Source organism: Melozone crissalis, unplaced genomic scaffold (assembly GCF_028551555.1).
Source record: "Melozone crissalis strain CALT ecotype California unplaced genomic scaffold, PUWL_Pcris_2 ptg000208l_1, whole genome shotgun sequence".
Lineage (NCBI taxonomy): Eukaryota > Metazoa > Chordata > Aves > Passeriformes > Passerellidae > Melozone > Melozone crissalis.
The window spans coordinates 201481-217566 of NW_026535972.1; the positions used below are offsets into that span (position 1 = coordinate 201481).

Sequence of the window (16086 nt, forward strand, 5' to 3'; positions counted from 1 at the left end):
GGTACGTGGGAGCTTAGAGGGGGATTTGGGGGGTGTGGGGAGGGGCTGGGGGTCCGGGGGGGCTCTATCGCAGCTCATCGGGTGCGAAGAGCCCCCGGGCGCGGCGCAGCACCGAGTCCCGGGCCGGGTCGTAGGGGTGGTCCTTGGAGGGGATCTCGAGCACCGCGGGCAGCGCCCGGGCGTGGGCGGCGACCGCCGGCCGGATCTGCTCCGCCAGCGCCTGCGAGATCAGGATCATGCCCACGTCCTCCCGCGCCAGGAAACCCCTGCCGAGGGGAGAAAGGGAGAGTGAGGGGCACGGAGTGCCCGCGCGGGCGGCGCAGCCGGGCGGGACACGCTGCTGGGCCCCGATGCCCGCAGCGCTCCGGGCAGCCTGAGCCCAGGCTCTGCCCGCCCTCTCCTTCCCCCGCCGCAACGCTGCGAGCCCCGGGGCCCAGAGCCGGGCTGGGTCCCGTCAGAGCCCCCGCTGTGCGCTCACACGGGCACCGCACGGAGCCCTCAGCACCCCGAACATTACCGACCGCCCCGGCCCCCCTCAGCACCCCGAACCTTACTGACACCCCGGGGCCCAGATCCTGGCCGGATCCCCCTCAGAGACCCCGCTGTGCGCTCACACGGGCACCGCAGGGAGCCCTCAGCTCCCCGAACATTACCGGCACCCCCGGCCCCCCCTCAGGCCGCCCGAGCCCTCCCAGGCCGCCTTCCCCCCACACACACCGGAACGTCTCCTCGATCTCCGCCAGGCTTGTTTCCTTCTCCACCACCAGGAAGTTGGGCCGCCGGTGCTTGTCCAGTTCCCCGATTCCGCCCAGCAGAAATCCGGTCACCGTGTCCTCGTCGCCCATCACCGCGATCAGCTTCCCGCGGCCCGCCATGCCCGGGGCCCACTGGGAACGGAATCCGCCGGGACAGGGACCGTGGGAGAGCGGCTGCCGGGAGCCGGCGGGTGGGGACGCGCCGCCGGGAGCGGCTGTGGGGATCGGGACCGGCCGGAACCCGCCGCCGCTTCCGGCTTCCGCCGCCGCTCCCGGAGCGCCCCGCCCACCGCTGCCCGGCAACGCGGCCCGGCACCGCGGCCCGGCACCGCCTACCTCGGGGGGAGGACCCGCGCCCCTGCTGGCCACGCCCCTCCGTGTCCTCGCCCCACCCCTACCGCCGGCCCCGCCCCTCGCGGCGCGCATGCGCAGAGTGCCGTGTCCTTGAGGGGACGCGGGGCGCTCCCCTGCACAGCGCCCCCTACCAGGCGGCACGGGCCCCGCAGACACATCGCACCGCGCTGGCCGGGACCCCCGAACCCCCTCAGAACCCCCCGGGCTGCCGCTGTTCTTCCATGGAATCCCCTTGGACCCCCTCAGAACCCCCCGGGCTGCCGCTGTTCCTGCATGGAATCCCCTTGGAACCCCGAACCCCCCGGGCCACACCATCCTGCCCCGGACCCCCAGGGCCACCCCTAAACCCTGTTGTGCTGTTCTGCACACCCCACAATTGTGGTGTCTTGCTCAGGACACCCCTAGACCTGGCGTCCTTCCGCAGCGCGGCCCCGGCCTGGCCCGCTCCCAGCCCCACGCGTGCCGTGTCCCCAGCCCCACGCGTGCCGTGTCCCCAGTCACCAGTGTGCCATGTCCCCAGCCTCATGTGTGCCGTGTCCCCAGCCCCATGTGTGCCGTGTCCTCAGCCCCACGCGTGCTGTGGCCCCAGTCACCACGTGTACCATGTCCCCAGTCACCATGAGTGCTGTGTCCCCAGCCCCACACCTGCCGTGTCCCCAGTCCCACCCAGCCCCACACGTGCCATGTCCCCAGTCCCACCCCAGCCCCACATGTGCTGTGCCCCCAGTCACCACGCGGAGCCCGTTCCTCTCCCAGTGCTTTATTGCCAGCCCGTGCCCCCCGCACGGGGCGCTCAGGCCGCCGTGACGCGGAAGGGACTCCCCGGCACGTCGCGGTCGCCCCAGCGCAGCAGCAGCACGTACTCGCCGCGCTCCCGCACGCTGTAGGTCACCGTGTACACGCGGTTCCCCTCGTGCTTCACGTGCACCTCCTCGCACGGCGCCTTGGGGCCGTGCACCCCCACCAGCAGCATGTTTGTGCCTGGGGGACACGGGCAGGGTGAACCCTGAGCTCGAGACCCCAGGGTGGCCCTGAGCTTCCCCCCTGCCTCCCAGACCCTCCACCCGACTCCCCCACTCACCCACCCCATGCCCTCCCAGGGCCCCCAGGCCCGCCTTTAACCCCCCCATCCTTTCTGCAGACTCCCCAGAATTCCCTGAACACCCCACAGACCCCTCACCTCTTCTCCAAGCCCTCACAGGACTCCCTAGGAGCGCCTGCTGAGCCCCATCTGCCCTCCCAGCCCCACGGCCCCTCCCAGCCCCCCGGTGCCCTCACCGGCCTTGCTGCAGTCCACGGTGAAGTGGTTCTTGTGGCCGAGACGGGCGGCTGCCAGCCCTGGCCCCCGGGCCACCACCTGCCCGGCGTCTGACGGGGCCTTGGTGACCCCCCCAAAGGCGGGGGGGCCCCGCGAGCCCGCCCTCACCACCGGCTCCACCAGCACTGTCGAGGTCTCGTGCAGACTGTGCCCGCCCGACAGCCGTGGGCCTGGGGAGCACGGGGGGACACGGTCAGCCCCCACCGTGGGACACCCCCATCACACCGTGCCGGGGGCACATCTTTCAGGGACAACCCCCCTCCCCCTGGGACCCCCACTGTGTCATCCTGGGGCTCCTACACCACTTAACCCCCCGCACCCCCCCCACTGCTGTCACCCTGGGGTCCTGCAGGGTGGCCCTCCTGCAACTCTCCATCACGGCCATCACTGACCCTTGTCACCCCACACGGGGGACTCCCGTGCTCTCCTCCCCCAGTCTCCCTTTTCCATGCCCCCCATCCCCATGTCTGCTCCCACCCCATCTGTACCAGTGACCTTGGCCTTGAAGGGGCTGGCCATGATGTGGCCCCGGTGTCCCCATGTCCCCCTCTGTTCCTGTTTCCCCACCAGTTCTGTGTTCCTCTCTGTCCCCATGTCCCTCCCAATACCCACGTACCCATGTCCCCTCCCAGCCCCATGTCCCCCCTGTTCATACCAGTGACCTTGGCCTTGAAAGGGCTCCCCACGATGTGGTGGGGGCCCCCATACTTGATGGAGATGAGGTAGTTGCCAGGGGCCATCGGGGTGTAGGTGACGCGGTGGCCCTCGGGGACCTCGGTACAGTCCAGCTCCACTTTGGAGGGGCCATCAATGGTGACAGCCAGTGCTCCTGCCCCTGCGTTGGCTGTCTGCACCAGGAACTCAGAGGGCACCCCTGGGAGATGGACATGGGGATGGCATCATGGGGGGACACCAGGACACCGTTGTGGTCACCACCCACGGCCACGTTCCCATCATGGCAGTGCCACGGCCACATCTTCATCGTGGCTCCATCCCCATCACCGTTTCACGGCCGTGTCTATGCCCACCCCCCTGGCACAGCCCCGTCCCTGTCTCCACAGCAGTGTCACCTGTGCGGCCGCCCTCGAGGCCGGGCCCGAAGGCAGTGACGAGCCCGGGGTCCCCGGCCTGGCTCTGCTCGCCCACACGGATGTTGAAGGGGCTCCCGGGCACGTGGCGCCCATTGAAGCGCAGGTCGATGGAGTGCACGCCGTTCTCCCGCGGCAGGAACCCCAGCGCGTACCGGTCTGGGGGACACAGACATGTTACCGTGTCCCTGTGTCCCCGTGTCCCCACACCCCCGTGCCCCTGTGTCCCCACACTCCCGTGTCCCTGTGCCCGTGTCCCCATACCCCCGTGTCCCTGTGTCCCCATGTCCCCACACTCCCGTGTCCCTGTGTCCCCACACTCCCGTGTCCCTGTGTCCCCATGTCCCTACACCCCTGTGTCCCTGTGTCCCCACACTCCCGTGTCCCTGTGTCCCCATGTCCCCACACCCCTGTTCTCGCACAGCAGGAACCCCAGTGCATATCAGGGGACACAGACACGTCCCCACACCCCTGTGGCCCGTGTCCCCACATCCCTGTATCTCCACACCCCACACAAGAACCCCAGTGTGTACTAGTCTGGGGGATGCCATCATGTCACCATGACCTGTGTCCCTGTGTCACTCTGTCCCCATACCCCATGTTCCTAAGCTCTCAAGCCCCATGTCCCCACATCACATGATGTCCCCGTGTCCTGCACCCTGTGCCCACAACCCCACATCTGCAGACCCGGTGTCCCCGCAGTGTCCCCAGGGTGTCCCCTCACCGCTGTCCAGCTCAGACACGTAGCACTCCTCCACCACCCCTGCAGGCGTGTGCACCTTGGCATCAATGACGCCGCGCGCCCCGTTCAGCTGCACCGCGAAGGACGCTGGCTGGTTCACTGCCACTGTCTCCTGTGGGGACACCACAGTGGCATCAGGGACGGGGGGACAGGGGGACATCGTGAATGGTGCCAGCTGGGACACCCCAGGGAATGAGGGGACACGGCGGGGGGCAATGGGGCAGGAGGAACACCATGGGGCCCACGGGTGACACAGGGGTGCAGTGTGACACAAGGGACGCGAGACTGGCACCAGAGAGTGTCCCAAGGCTGGCACACGGGGACATAAAGGTGGTCTAGGGGTGACACGAGGGAGGGAGAGGTGGCTCCAGAGGGCCCACAGGAGACCCAATGGTGGCACACAGTGGGCATCCCAAGAGTGCAATAGGGGCTCAGAGCAGCCCAAGGGTGACCTGGGGACCCACAGGCTCCTGTGGCCCGTGAGCCCAGGGGTGCCCCAAGGCTCCACAGGGGCTGTCCCCTGCTGTACCTGCAGGCTGGTGACAGTGAGGCGGCGGGCATCATCCGAGTGGGAGGCGACAGGGACAATGAAGGGGCTGTCAGGGATGTGCTCCTCATTGAACTTGATGGACACCTCGTAGTCACCTGGGGGACAGGGGACAGTCAGGCAGGGAGCCCCCACACAGGGACACCTTCCCTTGGGAACACTGTTATGTGGGGACACCTATGCACAGAGACACCCTCCCATGGGGACACCTGAGCAGAGAGACACCTTTATTTGGGGACATCCTCCTGGGGGGATACCCTTAATTGGGGATACATTTGCATGTGGGTTCCTCCTCATATGAGGGTCCTGTGGCCCCAGCCCCAGGCTGAGCACCCGGGGGGATGTTAGGGGTGGTTAGGGTGGTTGGGGGTGTTGGGGTACAGCCCCCCCTCACCTGGCTCCTGCACCAGGTAGGAGACGCCACAGGAGCCGTCCTTGCGGTCCTCAAAGGAGATCTCGGCCTTGCTGGGCCCCTCGACAGCGATGGAGAGGCCCCCCGCGCCCGCCTCACGCGTCCAGATGCTGAACTCAGCTGGGGGGGCCACCGGGGTCACCCTGGCCCTCGATGGCACCCCAGGATGGTGACAGCCAGCACAGACCTGCACCCACCTCCCCATGTCCCCCCAAAGAACCCACATCCCACCCATGGAACACAGAGCACCGATGACACCCCCCCATTGCCCCCACACCCAGCTGTACCCAAATCCCCCATCACAGCACCCAGAGCCCCCAGATTTCACCAGCACCCCACACACACATAGCACCCATAGCACCTCGCCCCCCGCAGCCACCCACACCCCCAGCAGCACCCAGGCCCCACACACATCCCCCAGGAGCACCCGTCCCTCATTGCCCCCACATCCCCACCACATCCACACACCCATTGCCGCCGAGCCCCCCGGCCCCCCATATCACCCCCCATAGCTGGCAGCCCCCCATACCTGGCGTGCCGGCCACGGCGCGCTGCAGCCCGGTGCCCCCCGCGCGCACCTTGTGGGCGCCGCCCTCGCCCAGCGGCCCCACGGTGAACTGGAAGGGGCTCCCGGGCACGTGCTGCCCGCGGAACTTGACGCTGACGGTGTGGGCGCCCGTCTCCTGGGGCACGAAGCGCACGCTGTACACCCCCGCGGCCCCCGGCACCACCTCGGCCTCGCGCCGCTGCCCCGACGGGCTCAGCACCTGCGCCGACAGCTCCTGCGCCGACGCCTCGCCTGCGGGCACGCGCCATGTCACCGTGGGCACCCCAAAACAGCAGCACCCCAGGGCCACCCCAACACCACCCCACTATGGCACCCCGGCTCCTGCGCCGACGCCTCGCCTACAGTCACACACCATGTCACCCTGCGGGCACCTGGGCACCCCAACATCACCCCATTGTTGTCATGCCACCACTGTGCCACTTTGGCACCCCAGCACCCCATCACTACATGGCACACTCATCCTGTCATCAGAGCACCTCGTCAGCACATCACTCCATCATCCTGTAAGCCAGGTACCCCTGCACCCCAGCCCCTCTGCACCCCATTTCCATATCACCATGTCACTATGGCACCCCAGCACCTGTCACCATGGCACCGTGTCACCCATCAAGCCATCACCCTGGCACCACAGAAGCCCTGCATCCTGTCACCAGGGCACTGTGTCATCCTGTCACCCCAACATCCTGTCACTCTGCTACCAGGGCACTGGGGCACCCCATTGCCCCATCACCTTCTCACCATCATCCCAAGGGCTCCCTGGCACACTGACGCCCTGCTACCCCATCACCAGGGCACCTTGTCACTGCCATCCCACCACCCTGCCACCAGTGTGCCCTGACATCACAACACCCACCAGAGCCCACGTACACGACCAGTGGGTGCACCCCACCCTGCAAGTGCACCCCCTCATGCACAGGACACGTGCACTTGCCAGCGTGCACACACACATTTACACACACACATGCACACGCCCTTGAGGGACTGCACACCCGTGCCGAGGGCACCCACAGCCCTCTAGGCTGAGCACATACACCCCGTAAGCAGGTGTGCACCTGCGTGTGCAAAGAGCCAGAGCTGCCCCCACCTCTGCACACATCCCGTGTGAAGGGCACCCCCCATCAGCACAGCAGCCCCCACGCGTGTGCCAGGGACTCTGTCCCAGGTGTGTCCTGGGCACACACAGGTGGGCCCTTGTGTGAGCACACAGCTGTGTGCAAGGGCACTCCCGTGGCAAGTGCAAGCCCAGTTCCCTGCACACCCAGCCCTTGTGCAGGCACACACCTCGGGCCTCACGTGCAAGCAGCTTGTGCAAGCACAGCTCTGTGCAAACACACACTGATGCTCCAGGGCACCCAGCCCTTGTGCAAGCACACACTGGTGCTCCAATACACCCAGCCCTTGTGCAAGCACAGCTCTGTGCAAACACACAGTGATGCTCAGGTGCACCTAGCCCTTGTGCAAACACGCTTCCCTGCACTCACACTCCCCTCGTGCCCACCCGCCCCTCGTGCAAGCACAGCGCAGTGCCCTGCACGCCCAGCCCAGGTGTGCCCGTGCCCCTCATGCCCACGCAGCCCCTGGGCACTCCCACTTTGCTGCGCCCCGAGCGCCCCGGGGCAGGACGCACCCTCGTGTGCGCGCGCGGGGGCTGCGAAGGCGCCGATGCCCTCGCGGGTCCCGAAGGCCCCGAAGGCCCCGAAGGGCTCCGGGGGCGCGCGGGGGAAGGCGCCGCCCACGCGGGTCGATTCCTCCACGTGCACCTCGCGCGTGGTCTCGCCGCCGCGCGTCTTGCTGATCTCGGTGCGCTCCGTGCGTGTGTACGTGTGGCTGCTGCGCGTGAACGTGCGCGTCAGCCGCTCCTGCGCCGACACCATCTGGAACCAGTTCCCTGGGGGATGCCCCGCGGGACACACAGGGACAGTGCGGACATGTGGGGACACGTGGGGACCACAGGGTGTGAGCACGGACGGGGAACGGAAGGGTGCACAGAGCGGTGACGGGGACACAGGAGGATATGGACAGACATGGGGATGAATGGACAGAGGGATGGATGTAGTGGTGGGAGGAGACGTGGATGAGTGGAGACACGGAGGGATGGAGACAAGGATGGACACAGGGATGATGGAATCACGATGGGTGGAGACATGGGTGGTCACAGGGTTGGAAGTAGAGAATGGTGCAGGGAGGGGTGGAGCCAAGGGTGGATGAAGGCAGAGATGGACACGTGGATAGGTGTGAATGGACACACAGACATGTGGATGGAGGTATCCGTGCAGGGTGGCACGCACAGTGGGATGCAAGGACGCAGGCACAGGCACACAGAGGGACACAGACATGGACACAGACGCACGGAGGGGAGAGAAAGAGGAAGCAAGGAGAAATCAGAGCTGGAGCGGCTGAGATGTGTCTCCATCCCTCTGGCCCACAGAACAGGAGGAGGAAGAAGATTAGGATGGAGAAGGGAGAAGAAGAGGAGGAAGAGAGGAGGATGATGGAGCATTGAAGAGGAGGATAATGGGGGATGGAAGATGAGAAGAGGAGAAGGAAGAGGAGGAAAAGAGGAGGAGAAGGAGGAGGAGAAGGAGGGAGAGTGGGAGGAACAGGGGGTAGGAGGAGGAGAAGGAGGAGGAGGAAAAGGAGGAGGAAGGCCAACCGTACCTGGGATCTTGAGGTTGAGGTCGCAGGTGCTGCCAACAGTGGCGATGGAGGGCGCCTGCCGCCGGCGCGTGATGCTCTCCTTCATGCGCCCCTCACCCGTCACCTTCACCGTGAAGGGGCTCCCTGTGGGACACAGTTACCTCCGTCACCCCCTGGGCTCCTAGCACCCCTCCCCACCACCGCCCTCTGTCCCCCATGTGTCCCCCAGCCCCACCTGGGACATGTTTGTCAGCAAACTTGATGTTGATGATGTAGTTGCCGGGCTCGGTGGGGCAGTAGGTGACTTTGCAGGTGCCATCCTCCATGTCCTCACAGTTAATGTCCACCTTGCTGGGGCCCTCAATGGACAGGCCCAGCCCGCCGTAACCTGGGTGGACATGGGGACGCGATCAGCAGTGTCCCATGGAGACTGTCCCTGTCCTGGTCATGGTCACACCACAGCCACAAACCCAAATTGTCCATGGTCACCACCCAATCCCAGTCATCACCCCTGTCCTGGCCACGGCCATGCCATGGTCACCACAGCATCACCCTCTTGGCTGCACCATGGACATGGCCACCACTCCATCCTGGCCACCATCAAACCATGCCCATAATCATGGCCACCAGCCCATCCTGTTGTCCACAGCCATGGCATGGCCTTAGCCACATTTCACCTGGGCATTGGTCATGCCACCACCATGGTCACCGTCCCATTTAGATGACGGTCACAGCATAGTCACCACCTGATCCTGTGCTGGCCACAGCTGTAGCATGGCCATGCTCCTCAAATAATCCTGGCTATGGCCACATGGCCACCACAGCCACCATCCAGCCCCAGCCACAGGGACCATCTGGCCTTGGCCATGACCATCGCCACCATCCCTTCCTGGCCACATGTAGCTTTGGCCACCATCACACGTGGCCTTAGTACACCCCAGCAATAACCATGGCCACCACCTCATCCTTGGATGGCCACAGCCTACTCATGGTCATGGCCATCACTCCATCCTGCCCTTGGCCATGGCTACCCCTGCTCCATGGCCATCCCCCACCATGTCCTCACCAGCGCTGCGTGTGTCCACGATGAACTCAGCCACCTCAAAGGTGTGGCCCTCCAGAAGCCCCTGGCCCCACACCTTGACCCGTCCAGCATCACCTATCTCTGACTGTCCCACCAGGATCTTGAAGGGGCTGTTGGTGACGTGCTGCCCGCTCTTCCGCACGCTCACCACGTGCTCGCCCACCTCCTTGGGCGTGAATGAGATGCCTGGGGAGGACACAGCGGTCACACACCACCACTAGACATGGCCACCACACATGTACCATCCCCATCCCCTAGCCACCACCACCAGCCCCGGGCCACCGCCACCAGCCCCTGGCCCACCATCCAAGTTCCCTGACTATCACCACCAACCCCCTGCTGACCCAATGCCACAAGGCCACCCATCCCTGTGACGCCCTAGCCCCACTGTTCCCTGTCCCAACAAGTTCCCAGGTCCCACATCCTCCTCTCATGTGCCCATGTGCCAGTTCTCCTGTGCTACATCTGCATGTCCCTGTGTCCCCGTGGTGTCCCCATGGTGTCCCCGTGTCCCTGCACACCGATGTGGCGGTTGGGCAGCCTCTTGAGCAGGCATGGCTCCTCGTTGCCCGAGGGTGCACGGATGGTGGCTGCCAGCAGGCTCAGGTCCGTCTCTGCGATCTTCAGGGACACATCTGTTGAGGTGCCCACATTGAGCTGGGACGTGCGCATGGAGTCATCCCCTGCAGAGACACCATCAGCAGGGACATCAGCCCAAGGTGAACGACAAGATGAATATGATCCCAGGGGTGGTGCAATGATGTTCCCAAAGCCCCCACAAGGTCCCAGTGGACATATGGAGAGGGTCCTCAGAATCAGGGGTCATCCAAAGCCATGTGAATAGCATCCTCAAGGCCATGGATAGAGTCCCCACAAGGTCTACATGGCCTTGTGATGGGGTCCTCAAAGCTCTGTGACACCCCCATGGCCATGGTTTGGGAACTCCAAGGTTTCACAGTGTCCCCAAGGCCATGGGAGGGGGGATCCTGGTGGCCAGGGATGGACAAGAGACACCACAGCTGTCCCAATGGCAAGTGTGCCCATTACCCCACAGGTGTCCCCATGACCATGTCATGGTCTTTGCGACCCACAGGTGCCCCCATGGCCATACAAGTGCTCCCACAGCCTCGCAGGTGCCCTCATGGCCATGACTCCATAGATGTCTCCATGGCCAACCAGGTGCCCCCATGGCCACGTGGAGCTGCCAAGAGCCCCCAGAACTGCCCCAGCCCCCAGTGTGCACAGTGCCCCCAGCCTGTCTCACCAGTGATCTTGGCAGTGAAGGGGCTGCCCGGGATGTGTTTGTCATCAAAGCGCACGATGATGCTGTAGTCGCCTGGGGCTGTGGGCAGGTAGGACACGGTGCATGTCCCGTCCTTGTTGTCCTGGCAGGTGATCTCCGCCTTGGAGGGACCTTCCACCGCGAGCGACAGCCCACCTGGAGACACAGGCATTGTCAGAAGGCACTGGACAAGGGGTGTCAGGAGGCAGCAGTGCTCTCCAGTCCCTCCTGATGGCATTGGGGGGTCCCCATGACCTCCCAGCCCCCCTTGGCCATCACTCACCCTCGCCAGCATCCTTGGTGACAATGGTGAATGTGCACGGCTTGTTGACCATCCCATGGCTCAGCCCAGGCCCATAGGCACTGACGTGGCGTGGGTTGATGGCATCCACGTAGAACTGGAGGGGACTCCCTGGGGACACAAGGGACAATGGTCAGAGACCCATGGGGACACCCCAACACAAGGGTGACCAACCATGGACCCCACAGAGACATTCCACAGGGACATTCCACACCGTGGTGCGTGCCTGCCCCACAGGAGCCCAGCCAAGGCATAGTTGCATCCACTTTCCTCAGACACCTCCCAGTGCCCCCCAGTGCCCCCCAGCAGCTCACCAGGGATGTGGTTGCCATCGTAGCGAATGTCCATCTCGTGCAGCCCCTTCTCAGAGGGGGCATAGTGCACTGTCACCGTCCCGTCCTTGTTGTCGGTGATGCTGGGCCGCGCTGTCTTCCCCGAGGGCATCCGCACCTCACCTGGGGGTATTCTGTCAGTAGGGGCACCAAGAGGGGGCTGGTGCCTGAAGGGGTGCTCCTGATCCCCACAACCCAGTGCTGTACCTGTGATCTCACCCTTCTGCACCGTGAAGGGGATGACGAGGTTGAAGGGCCGGAGGTTCTCGGTGGTGGCTGGGGGCTCCTCCGTGGCCTGATCAAGGGGCAGAGAGGGAAGGTGAGAACCTCATGATGGGCTCCCAGCCCCAGGGTGGCCATAGAGGGGACATGAGAATGCCCAAGGTGGGCTCCCAGCCCTGTGATGATCCTCATGACCTCCAAACCCCATGGTGTCCACCACGACCCTAACTCCCAACACCACAGCCCTGGCCCCACAGTGCCCACCATGGTCTCCCAACTCTCAGCTCCATGATGGTCACCATTGTTCCAACACTGCCCCTCTATGGTCCCCCAGTTCCATAACTCCCATCATGGTCACCCAACCCTGCAGTGCCCATTGTGCTCTTGCAGCTCCACGCTGACTGACTCAACTCTCTGTCCCTTGGTGTTGACCATGGCCCCAGTCCTCTGTCTGTTGATGCCTACCACAATGTTCCAACCCCACCATGGTGTTACCCTGGTGCTCAAAGTCTGTCCCATGCTGTCCGTTGTGCCCTCAACTCTTTGCCCCTTGGCTCCACCATTTCCCAACCCCACCAAGATTTCACCCTGGTGTTCAAAATGCAGTGCCCCACTCACCATGACATGGCAGGGGCTGTTGGGGACATGCCCTACTCAACACGACATGGAAGGGGCTGTTGGGGATGTGCCCCACTCACCATGACATGGAAGGGGCTGTTGGGGACGTGCTCCCCGCCAAAGCGGATGGTGATGACGTATTTGCCGGGCTCAGGTGCGGTGTAGAAGATGTCAAAAGTGCCGTCGTGGTTTTCCACCACATCCACGTCCAGCTCGGCACCGTCAGGTGTTGACACCTTGCAGGTGACCTTGCCCTGTCCCGCAGCCTTTGCGTCCACCGTGATCACCGTCTCCTCCCCGATCTGGATCGTGGGGCCCAGGCAGGCACCTGCAGGGAAGGTGGGGTCAGGGCCACGGGGGGGCTCCAAACCTACCCCCCAAGTGCCTCCTCCCAGCCCCCCAACTGCCCCCTGGCACCACTTACCCAGTCCATGGCCCCCAATGGATACTGCAAGAAAGACCAGGGAGAGCGGTGAGAAGGGGTTGGGGGGCTGGTTGGGGGACCGGGGGCGCCGAGGGGGCCGGGGGGCTCCGGGGGGGCCGGCACATCCTGTCCTGGGGGCACCCATTCATCCCCACTGCGCCGCGGGGCAGGTCTGGGGCGGTGGCAGGGGTGCTGGGGGGCAGCAGTGGGGCAGGGGGTGTGCTGGGGGGCAGCAGTGGGCCAGGGTGTGTGCTGGGAGGCAGCAGTGGGGCAGGGTGTGTGCTGGGGGGCAGCCACGGGGTGGTGGGGGTAAGGCAGGGGTGTCTGGGGTGGGTGCTGTGGGGCAGCAGGGGGGCACTGTGGGTCAGTATATGGATGTTGTGGGACAGCAGGGGGACACTGTGGGTCAGCATATGGGTGTTGTGGGGCAGGAGGGGATGCTGTGGGGCAGGAGGGACGCTGTGGGGCAGGGAGGGGTGTGCTGGGGCAGCGAGGGGACATCGTGGGGCAGTGAGGGGATGCTGTGCGTCAGCAAGGGGATGCCAGAGGCCAGCAAGGGGATGACACAGGTCAGCATAAGGACACTGGGGGGCAGCCCCACCTGTGACGAGGCACTTGCTGGCATCGCCAGAGGGCACGGCCAGGACGCGGAAGGGCGATGCGGGGATCTCGTCGCCCCCGTACTTGACAGTGCTGGTGTAGCGCCCCGGCACGTCAGGCACGTAGGACACCGTGTAGGTGCCGTCCCCGTTGTCCCGGATTGAGGCTTTCTTGGGCTGTCCCTCGGGGTCCTGCAGGCAGCCCCATCAGTGCCCGTGCTGGGGGCACCCTGTGGGGCTCAGCACCCCGGGGTGTGGGGAAAGGGCACCCTGTGGGGCTCAGCACCCCGGGGTGTGGGGAAAGGGCACCATGGGGGGCTCAGCACCCCGGGGTGTGGGGAAAGGGCACCCTCTGGGGCTCAGCACCCCGGGGTGTGGGGAAAGGGCACCATGGGGGGCTCAGCACCCATCACCCCCCCTGCACTGACCAGGATCTGGACTGTGAGCAGTCCATCCCCAGCGTGCCCCCCACAACCCTCACAGTCCCCCACGTCTCCCCCTCACATACTGACCAGGATCTGGACCGTGAGCAGCCCCTCGCCGGCGTCACGGGCGTCGATGGTGAATTCCACAGGCAGGCTGGCGGGGATGCCGCCCGGGCTCAGCCCGGGGCCGCTCGCCCGCACCTTGCTGGCATCGTGGGTGGGCAGCGCCGTCACCTTGAAGGGGCTGGAGGAGGCAGGGAGTCAGAGGGGCGCCAGGATCTCCAGGCTGTGTGGGGATCCTGTCCCCCTGTGCCCACCCAGGGCGGGGTCTCACCTGCGTGGCACTTCCTGCCCCCCGTACTTGACGGACACGGTGTAGGGCCCATCGGTGGCCGGCGTGTAGGTGACCTTGTGGGTGCCATCGCCGTTGTCTCGGATCTCCACTGGCTCCGGCAGCCCTGTGGGGCAGTGGGACGTGTGGGGTGGGGACACGTGAGGCAGGGAGATGTGTGGGACAGGAGGACATAGAGCAGCATGTAGGGCACAACCTCCCTGGGTGGATCTGAGCGTCCATGAGGAGGACACCCCATGGAGTTGGACACCACACCCTATGAAGAAGGACATCCATGGGGCTGGATGTCCTATGGGGTAGGACACTCTATGGAGCAGGACGTCCACAGGTAGGACACCCTATATAACAGGGGACACCGTGAGGCTGGGCACCCTTTGAAACAGGGCATCCATGGTGCCAGACAACCCAGGAGTCAGGGCACCCCAGGGGCAGGACTCTCCACAGACCATGGGATCCAAGGGTCCAAGGGCCAGGACATCCTACAGAGTAGGACAAGAGGCAGGACACCCCCAAGGCCAGGACACCCCACGAGACACAGGCCCCCAGCCCCCCATGTCCCCACGTACCAGTGGGCCCCAGCAGCGTCACCTCAAGGGCGGCACGTCCTGCGGCACTGACGTCCACGGTGAAGCTCTGGGGCAGCCGGGCACGGACACTGGGGCCCAGCCCTGGCCCCGAGCACGTCACCTTGGAGGCGTCCACAGCATCCCGCACCCGCACCCGGAATGGGCTCCCTGTGTGCACAGAGGGGTCAGGGCATGAGGGAGGCGCCATGGGGGAGCTGGGGATGGGGGCAGTGTGGCAATGCCAATGGGAGTGTGGGGGCAGTGTGGGGATGGGGGCAGCATGAGTGTGGGGTCAGCGTGAGTGTGGGGTCGGCGTGAGTGTGGGGTCGGTGTGGGGATGGGGTCAGTGTGGGAATGGGGGCAGTGTGGGGATGGGGGCAGTGTGAGTGTGGGGTCAGTGTGGGGGCAGTGTGGGGATGGGGGCAGTGTGGGGATGGGGGCAGTATAGGGACAAGGTCAACATGGCCATGAGCTCAACAGGGGCACAGGGACAGCGTGGCCATACAGTTGGCGTGTCCATTATGTCATGGACACTTTGTGGGGTCAGTGTGTCATAAGGTCAGTGTGGCCATGGGGTCAATGGGAGCCATGAGGACAACATGGCCATCGGTCAGTGTGGCCACGGGGGTACCAAAGCCGTGGGGACAGCACAGGCAGGGGACAGCTTGGCTGCGGGGCCACCGTGGGTGGGTGACCACAGAGAAGCCCTGTGCCCGAGAGATGACAGTGAGGACGTGTCCCCCAGCCCCGTCCCCGTGGTGCCCGCACCTGGGATGGGGTGGCCGCCGAAGGTGATGTTGACGTCGTAGTCACCAGGCGTGAAGGGGACGTACTCCACGGCGCAGCTCCCATCCTTGTTGTCCTTGCAGGACATCTTCGCCTCTGAGGGACCCTCGATGGCCAGGCCCAGCCCCCCGGTGCCCGCGCCCCTGGGGACATGCCACCGCTCAGAGAGGTGACACGGACACGGCGGGGCCAGGGGGAGCAACTGCCATGGTGGGGAGATGGAGGTGCCACCTCCATGGCAGGGGGAGGGACGTGCCACCTCCCTGGCAGAGGTGGCACCTCCATGGCAAGGGGACAGAGATGATATCCTGGTGACATGGGATGGAGAGGGCACTTTCATAGCGGGGGGGGAGATGCCTGTTTGGTGACATGGGATGGAGGTGGCACATCCATGGAAAAGGATGTGGTGGTAGAGGATGCAAGAGGTGGTGTGGGACCTCTGTGGCAGAACATGAAGATGCCAGAGTGGTGGCATGGGATGGAGGTGGCAGGCTGGGGGTGTGGGATAGAGGTGGGACATGCACATGAAGGGCACAGGTGCAAGAGGATAGTGGTGGCACTTCCACGACAGGCAATGGAGATGGTGGCCTGGCATGGAGGTGACATCTCTGGGGGAGGAGTCCATGGGTGTGGGAACGGAGGGACTCAGGGCTGGTGCCCACCTGGTCTGCACA

General features: G+C 65.1%; 2 protein-coding genes across 2 annotated transcripts in view; both read right to left on the minus strand.

Annotated features, from left to right (window-relative positions):
- Window positions 1-19: 19 nt before the first annotated feature.
- On the minus strand, window positions 20-996 carry ATP6V1F (ATPase H+ transporting V1 subunit F). Its single transcript, XM_054294127.1, has 2 exons — window positions 718-996; window positions 20-266 (listed from the first exon to the last, which is right to left on the minus strand). Exons 1-2 carry the CDS (start codon window positions 873-875, stop codon window positions 65-67), a joined length of 360 nt encoding a protein of 119 aa, XP_054150102.1. The 5' UTR covers window positions 876-996; the 3' UTR covers window positions 20-64.
- Window positions 997-1902: 906 nt separating this feature from the next.
- Window positions 1903-16086, minus strand: part of FLNC (filamin C) — a 29374-nt gene continuing 15190 nt past the window's right edge. The window contains exons 24-47 of the mRNA XM_054294097.1: window positions 15395-15555; window positions 14627-14794; window positions 14043-14166; window positions 13796-13952; window positions 13286-13475; window positions 12685-12708; window positions 12341-12588; window positions 11628-11715; window positions 11403-11543; window positions 11071-11199; window positions 10770-10943; window positions 10027-10188; window positions 9488-9691; window positions 8657-8809; window positions 8443-8565; window positions 7412-7672; window positions 5746-6015; window positions 5199-5336; window positions 4787-4902; window positions 4240-4369; window positions 3498-3674; window positions 3083-3301; window positions 2388-2597; window positions 1903-2090 (exon numbers count right to left, since the gene is read on the minus strand). Coding sequence (XP_054150072.1) covers window positions 1903-2090; window positions 2388-2597; window positions 3083-3301; window positions 3498-3674; window positions 4240-4369; window positions 4787-4902; window positions 5199-5336; window positions 5746-6015; window positions 7412-7672; window positions 8443-8565; window positions 8657-8809; window positions 9488-9691; window positions 10027-10188; window positions 10770-10943; window positions 11071-11199; window positions 11403-11543; window positions 11628-11715; window positions 12341-12588; window positions 12685-12708; window positions 13286-13475; window positions 13796-13952; window positions 14043-14166; window positions 14627-14794; window positions 15395-15555 — 3955 coding nt within the window. The remainder of the gene's footprint in view (window positions 2091-2387; window positions 2598-3082; window positions 3302-3497; window positions 3675-4239; window positions 4370-4786; window positions 4903-5198; window positions 5337-5745; window positions 6016-7411; window positions 7673-8442; window positions 8566-8656; window positions 8810-9487; window positions 9692-10026; window positions 10189-10769; window positions 10944-11070; window positions 11200-11402; window positions 11544-11627; window positions 11716-12340; window positions 12589-12684; window positions 12709-13285; window positions 13476-13795; window positions 13953-14042; window positions 14167-14626; window positions 14795-15394; window positions 15556-16086) is intronic.

Excerpts from the sequence above, each read along its gene's own strand:
- ATP6V1F (XM_054294127.1), bottom strand. The coding sequence starts at position 875 with ATGGCGGGCCGCGGGAAGCTGATCGCGGTGATGGGCGACGAGGACACG. Across the intron at positions 267-717 it reads GAGATCGAGGAGACGTTCCG|GGGTTTCCTGGCGCGGGAGG; the intron begins GTGTGTGTGGGG and ends TCCCCTCGGCAG.